Source organism: Arachis stenosperma, chromosome 7, assembly GCF_014773155.1.
Source record: "Arachis stenosperma cultivar V10309 chromosome 7, arast.V10309.gnm1.PFL2, whole genome shotgun sequence".
Classification (NCBI taxonomy): Eukaryota; Viridiplantae; Streptophyta; class Magnoliopsida; order Fabales; family Fabaceae; genus Arachis; species Arachis stenosperma.
The window spans coordinates 65,764,489-65,771,283 of NC_080383.1; the positions used below are offsets into that span (position 1 = coordinate 65,764,489).

General features: G+C 37.4%; 2 protein-coding genes across 2 annotated transcripts; one reads left to right on the forward strand and one right to left on the reverse strand.

Annotated features, from left to right (window-relative positions):
* Positions 1 to 202: 202 nt before the first annotated feature.
* On the forward strand, positions 203 to 2,121 carry LOC130939870 (protein FAR1-RELATED SEQUENCE 5-like). Its single transcript, XM_057867936.1, has 4 exons — positions 203 to 556; positions 611 to 875; positions 927 to 1,017; positions 1,056 to 2,121. Exons 1-4 carry the CDS (start codon positions 203 to 205, stop codon positions 2,119 to 2,121), a joined length of 1,776 nt encoding a protein of 591 aa, XP_057723919.1.
* A 586-nt stretch (positions 2,122 to 2,707) lies between these two features.
* On the reverse strand, positions 2,708 to 6,111 carry LOC130939871 (protein FAR1-RELATED SEQUENCE 5-like). Its single transcript, XM_057867937.1, has 2 exons — positions 4,377 to 6,111; positions 2,708 to 3,030 (listed from the first exon to the last, which is right to left on the reverse strand). Exons 1-2 carry the CDS (start codon positions 6,109 to 6,111, stop codon positions 2,708 to 2,710), a joined length of 2,058 nt encoding a protein of 685 aa, XP_057723920.1.
* Positions 6,112 to 6,795: the final 684 nt, after the last annotated feature.

The following is a 6,795-nucleotide window of genomic DNA, read 5'->3' on the forward strand; positions in this document are numbered from 1 at the left end:
AATTTAGTGAGAATTTGCGGAGGAAATTGGCAAATACCACTTTTCTACTTTGCAGCTTGCATTTGATTTTTATATGAAGTACTCAAAGTCGAAGGGCTTTAGTGCAAGGAAGAGCAAGACCTTCAAAAATAGTAGTTGCCAGATTTACAGACAAATGTTTGTATGCCATAGGCAAGGATTCAGGATGGAGAAATATTACACGATGGAAAAAAGGAAGAAGGAGCCTAGATTGGAAACAAGAACTGGATGTAAAGCCCGAATGGATGTTAAGTTTGTACCAGAAAGTGGAAGGTGGCATATCTTTTATTTCTCTGACCAACACAACCATGATCTATTGGATACACAATTCAGTGCTATGTTGCCTGCCCACAGAAAAATGTCAGAGGCAGATATTATGCAAATGATGAACATGCTAAAGTCAGGGATCAGCACCTCACAAATATTTGGTCTTCTAGCTAGTCAGGCAGGCGGGTACGAATTTGTTGGCTATGGTCCCAGAGATATGTACAATGAGATTGCTCGGCAAAGGCGTCAAATTCCTGGAGATGCAGCACGAGTGTTGAAGAAGTTGGAGGATATGCGGTTGAAGGATCCCCAATTATATTTCAAGGCATGTCACGATTCAAGAGGTTTGTTACGTAATTTGTTCTGGTCTGATGGGATTAGCCAACTAGACTACCGACTCTTCGGGGATGTTATAGCTTTTGATGCTACGTACAAGAAGAACAAGTATAGTTGTCCATTAGTAATATTCAGCGGGGTTAACCACCACAACCAAACAATTGTTTTTGCTGCTGCGTTAATTGCGGACGAAACTACTGATACATATGTTTGGCTCCTGCGTCAGCTCATGTTTGCAATGAGGGGCAAGACCCCGACCTCAATCATAACTGATGGGGCCATGGCGATTAGGAATGCAGTGAGAGATGTATTTCCCGAAGTCAGACATAGATTATGCGCTTGGCACCTTATTCGAAATGCAACTAGCAATGTTGGAAATCCATCGTTACATCTAAATTTAGAAAAATTATGACAGGAGACTACGAGATTCCCGTGTTTAAGCGTAAGTGGGATCAGCTTATTGAAGAATTTGGCATTGAGGATAAGCCCTGGGTGATCAACATGTACGAAGAGAAGCATATGTGGGCTACTGCATATCTAAGAGGAAAATTCTTTGCTGGCTTTAGAACTACATCAAGATGTGAAGGTTTACACTCAGTTGTGGGAAGGTATGTGGGGTCGCGGTATGATTTGACAAGTTTTGTAGAGCATTTTCAAAGGTGTGTAGCACACATGCGCTTTAACGAATTTAATGCTGATTATGAATCTACACGTGGGGTGCCCGTCATGCAAACTTGTATAGAGCTGCTAGAGAGATATGCTGCTGAGTTATACACTCATGAGATATTTCTTTTCTTTCGGCCATTTCTCTCCAGAGCTGGATCAATGCGGGTTCTGAACATAGATAATAACGATGATTGCATAAAATACATTGTGTGTAAGCATGGGAGGCCCGATTTTACGTGGACCGTTGATTTTCGTCAAGAAGAAATGATCTTCATGTGTACCTGTTTACGAATGGAGTCATTTGGTATTCCCTGCGAACATATTGTGAAAGTTCTGGTTGACAGAGACATCCGTGAGATTCCCCGGTCATTGGTATTGGATAGATGGACAAAAAAGGTTAAATCAGCACTCAATGATCCAAGTGGGTTCACCAGGGATGCTGTTGTTATTAGTCGTCAAAGTGCTTTGGTGGAATTTTCTAAACAACTGGCTGCTGTTGCTGCTAAAGTACCAGAGAGATATGAAGAGACACGTGATTTAATTATGGGATTGTACTCATCTTACAAGGCTGCAGACGAAGGAGATAATCAACCTCACTCAGGTGTAGCTAGAAGTAGCAATCCGTATGTGCATCCAACCACTGGAGGCTCAGGACAGCCATCTAAGAAGAAGAAGCGGCAACGTTGTAGTGTTTGTCAAATAGAAGGACATAAGAAGACAACATGTCCTTGGCAAAAGGACATTGACAACAACGTTATAGAAAATGAAGCAATCGGTTCGGACGATGGAGACATGTGTACCGAAGCGACGGCTGAGTTAGATAGTGATAGTTAGCAACCTCCATAAACTTTAATGTTTTTGGATAGAAAATCAGTTCCGTAACTGTATTTTTTCTTTTTTACTATATTGATGAGATTTTATACATTCTTCCAATAGTCGTGCTTATGCTTTCTAGGTGTAATGAGATTTTATTAATATTTTTTGTCTATTTAGAATTATCGTAATTAGTATTCAACTGTTGTTTAGTGCTGCCGTGCTGGCTACTTATCAATCTTCTGAAAATCGGACCGGACCGGCCAGTCAAACCGGTTTAACCGGGATCCGACACTATAAACGTTCCGGTCCACTATCCAAAACCTTTAGAAGAAAAACCGTACAAAAACCGTCTAACCGGCCGAGAACCGGTCGGTTGGACCGGACCGGTAACCGACCGGTTCGAATAAAGCGACGCCGTTTTCTATTTGTAAAAAAAAAACGAAACAGATCCGTGAAGTGTGAACCAACCCTTATTCCCCCAATTCATTCGTCACTCACTCACACCCTGGATTGGAGAACGATGAACTCTGAAGCAAAGTGAACCCTAGCCCTTCTTCGCCGCCGTCGGTCCCAGGTCGTCAACGCCGCCGCCGTCCCCAGGTCCTCAGCGCCGCTGCTTCTTCCTCTTCCCCGTGTCCAGAACCCAGTTGCTCGGCATGTCCTCTTCATCTTCACTGGCTTCTCGGCATGGAACCCAGGTTAGTGGCTTCTCCTCTTCATCTTCACTGAGGGCTCGGTCTTCTTGGTTTGAAGTTCCGAAATTGTTGTTCTTCGGTCTTCTTCGTCGGTATTCTTCTTCAATTTTTGTTCCATTTTTCTTCAATTCTTCTTCTTCGGTCTTGGTTTGAAGTTTGGTTCTGAATGTTTTGTAAATAGTAATTTCCTGTTGTTGATAGATCTGTCTTGTACTCTTGAATTTGCTGGTTGCTGATGGTTGAAAATTTACAAATTTGCAAATTTGTATATGGTTTTGAACTTCTGATTGCTCTGTTACTCTATTAAATCATGTGTATTAAAATAAACTTACTTTGTTATATCATTTGTATCAACCAGAACACCTAATACTTACTCTTTTATTCTGTTTTAGTGTTTTCTAATTGCTCAATGGCTCTGATAGTGTTTTACTGGTTCACCAGTTGCAGATGGCTCCTAATTTTTTTGTTCATATTTGCTCATGGTCTGTTGCAAAAATTAGAAATCAAATCATTATTGAAATTTTTTTATAGTTGATCATCTTTATTGATTTCAGGTTTAGTGTGGTTACTTTATGCTTGTTTTATAATATTTGTTGCTGGATGAAGTGTGCTTCACTTGGCATGCCTTGTATCTGATGCTGGAATGGTGGAGCTGCTCCTACAATTTAGAGGGAAGATTGCAACTGCAAAATTACTTATTTTAAGGTAGTTATGTCAGTAGTTCTTCTATCTTTTAGATGATGTACTTTATGCTCTAAAGTGCAACTTGCCAAAGGCTGCCCTAAGAGGAGACAAACCCATTCGTCTTCATACTGTGTGTCCTATATATTATATGCCTTTGAAATTATCTGTCCTATCTATGAAGATCTACCCCGCCTAATGTTATATTCTGTTTCTGCACTTGTAGTCACATTTCTGATCTTACTTTATGTGCTAAACATCTAGTTCATGAGAAACTTCATAGAATTAAGGCTAGTGAAACATTGTTATAATTTACCGGATAATGCATGTTTTTCTAAGTAATACATATACATTTGGTACTTTTCAAGTGTTTCAAGTGATAACAACACTCGAGAGCATATATTTATGCATGTTTTTTTTATGCTTGGAATCAGCCACTTTCTGAGGTAGTTATTAAGGGAGAGGGCATTTTTAATACTATACATACATATTTCACAATATTTCACAAAAATAATATACTTGAATTAATCATTCTACTTATATGACAAGATCAATTTGCTTTCTTGGTGGGATTAGCAATTGGTTGCTTACAATTAATGACATTCTAGCTATTAGTATGTAGCTAGCTTCGTTAGTTTTTCCATTTCAATTATAATCCACTAACGTTCATTAAATTGAAGTAGCTAAGTATGAAAATAATTCGGTTATAATTCGGTTGTAACGAACTAAGATTCGGGTTTTAAAACTAATCAGTCACAAATATAAATAACAATCATAAATCTATCATAAATTATTTTATAAATTATTTATTTATCATAAATCTATCATGTTCATTAACAATCATAAATCTATCATGTTCATCAACGGTCCACGTAAAATCGGGCATCCCATGCTTACACACAATGTACTTTATGCAATCATCGGTATTATCTATGTTCAGAACCCGCATTGATCCAGCTCTGGAGAGAAATGGCCGAAAGAAAAGAAATATCTCATGAGTGTATAACTCAGCAGCATATCTCTCTAGCAGCTCTATACAAGTTTGCATGACGGGCACCCCACGTGTAGATTCATAATCAGCATTAAATTCGTTAAAGCGCATGTGTGCTACACACCTTTGAAAATGCTCTACAAAACTTGTCAAATCATACCGCGACCCCACATACCTTCCCACAACTGAGTGTAAACCTTCACATCTTGATGTAGTTCTAAAGCCAGCAAAGAATTTTCCTCTTAGATATGCAGTAGCCCACATATGCTTCTCTTCGTACATGTTGATCACCCAGGGCTTATCCTCAATGCCAAATTCTTCAATAAGCTGATCCCACTTACGCTTAAACACGGGAATCTCGTAGTCTCCTGTCATAATTTTTCTAAATTTAGATGTAAACGATGGATTTCCAACATTGCTAGTTGCATTTCGAATAAGGTGCCAAGTGCATAATCTATGTCTGACTTCGGGAAATACATCTCTCACTGCATTCCTAATCGCCATGGCCCCATCAGTTATGATTGAGGTCGGGGTCTTGCCCCTCATTGCAAACATGAGCTGACGCAGGAGCCAAACATATGTATCAGTAGTTTCGTCCGCAATTAACGCAGCAGCAAAAACAATTGTTTGGTTGTGGTGGTTAACCCCGCTGAATATTACTAATGGACAACTATACTTGTTCTTCTTGTACGTAGCATCAAAAGCTATAACATCCCCGAAGAGTCGGTAGTCTAGTTGGCTAATCCCATCAGACCAGAACAAATTACGTAACAAACCTCTTGAATCGTGACATGCCTTGAAATATAATTGGGGATCCTTCAACCGCATATCCTCCAACTTCTTCAACACTCGTGCTGCATCTCCAGGAATTTGACGCCTTTGCCGAGCAATCTCATTGTACATATCTCTGGGACCATAGCCAACAAATTCGTACCCGCCTGCCTGACTAGCTAGAAGACCAAATATTTGTGAGGTGCTGATCCCTGACTTTAGCATGTTCATCATTTGCATAATATCTGCCTCTGACATTTTTCTGTGGGCAGGCAACATAGCACTGAATTGTGTATCCAATAGATCATGGTTGTGTTGGTCAGAGAAATAAAAGATATGCCACCTTTCACTTTCTGGTACAAACTTAACATCCATTCGGGCTTTACATCCAGTTCTTGTTTCCAATCTAGGCTCCTTCTTCCTTTTTTCCATCGTGTAATATTTCTCCATCCTGAATCCTTGCCTATGGCATACAAACATTTGTCTGTAAATCTGGCAACTACTATTTTTGAAGGTCTTGCTCTTCCTTGCACTAAAGCCCTTCGACTTTGAGTACTTCATATAAAAATCAAATGCAAGCTGCAAAGTAGAAAAGTGGTATTTGCCAATTTCCTCCGCAAAATTCTCACTAAATTTCAAAGATGTAATGTCTTGCACGGAGTCAACCGCATAAGCGGCTTCAACAATATAATCTGACATATCAGATTCAGAAAAAAACGCTCCCTCTGTAAATTCATCTCTGAAATCTTGTTCGAATTCATTCTGTTCATCCATCATATCTTGGTCACTTACTAGCTCTTCTTGTTGGTTAAAGTCATCGTCCTCCTGGTATTGCTCATTCATCTCAGTGTCCGTAAATATACCTGACATCTTAAAATGTCCAATGAAAAAAAAAATCAGTACACTCCATCTTATAACATTACATACAATAGATAGATTCGTATATTGCTAGCAGGGACGGATCCAGAGATTTTAATATTGAGGTGCCAATTTTTATATAACTTTTTTTAATCTATAAAAATAATTAACATATAGTTATTGGAGTTAGTTTTTTAATAGATTTATTAAGATACATATAATTATAATTTTTTCCAACAATTTTAGTTTTAATATGATAATTACATAAATAAAATATAACTTTAACAATTGTACATTACAAATTTATAAAATACCATATAATTTATAACGGGATTTGCTAACTTATTAATTAAAATTCATTCTTTCAAAAGTTTTAAAAAAATTTGAAAATAATATCTACAGTACATAATGTGATTACCAAAACATAACTACTTAAGTTATTATTAATATAAAAATATGAATGTTAAATATATTAATACTAAAAAACAAATAATTTTCCAAAAAATAAATATAGAAATTATTATATAAAAACTAATTGGAAAGGTACAAAGACTTGAGGGTATGATATTAAATTAGTTAGGTAAAAATATTAGTGAACTAACAATTAAGACATAAATCTATTACATAGTGAAAAATAATACATATAAAACTATTAAATTACCTAATATTTGTTTTTATTTTTTAAACACAAATTTT

Excerpts from the sequence above, each read along its gene's own strand:
- LOC130939871 (XM_057867937.1), bottom strand. The coding sequence starts at position 6,111 with ATGTCAGGTATATTTACGGACACTGAGATGAATGAGCAATACCAGGAG. Across the intron at positions 3,031-4,376 it reads TTGCATAAAGTACATTGTGT|CAACCAGCAAATTCAAGAGT; the intron begins GTAAGCATGGGA and ends TTCAACCATCAG.
- LOC130939870 (XM_057867936.1), top strand. The coding sequence starts at position 203 with ATGGAAAAAAGGAAGAAGGAGCCTAGATTGGAAACAAGAACTGGATGT. Across the intron at positions 557-610 it reads TTCCTGGAGATGCAGCACGA|GCATGTCACGATTCAAGAGG; the intron begins GTGTTGAAGAAG and ends TTATATTTCAAG. Across the intron at positions 1,018-1,055 it reads AATCCATCGTTACATCTAAA|GTTTAAGCGTAAGTGGGATC; the intron begins TTTAGAAAAATT and ends CGAGATTCCCGT.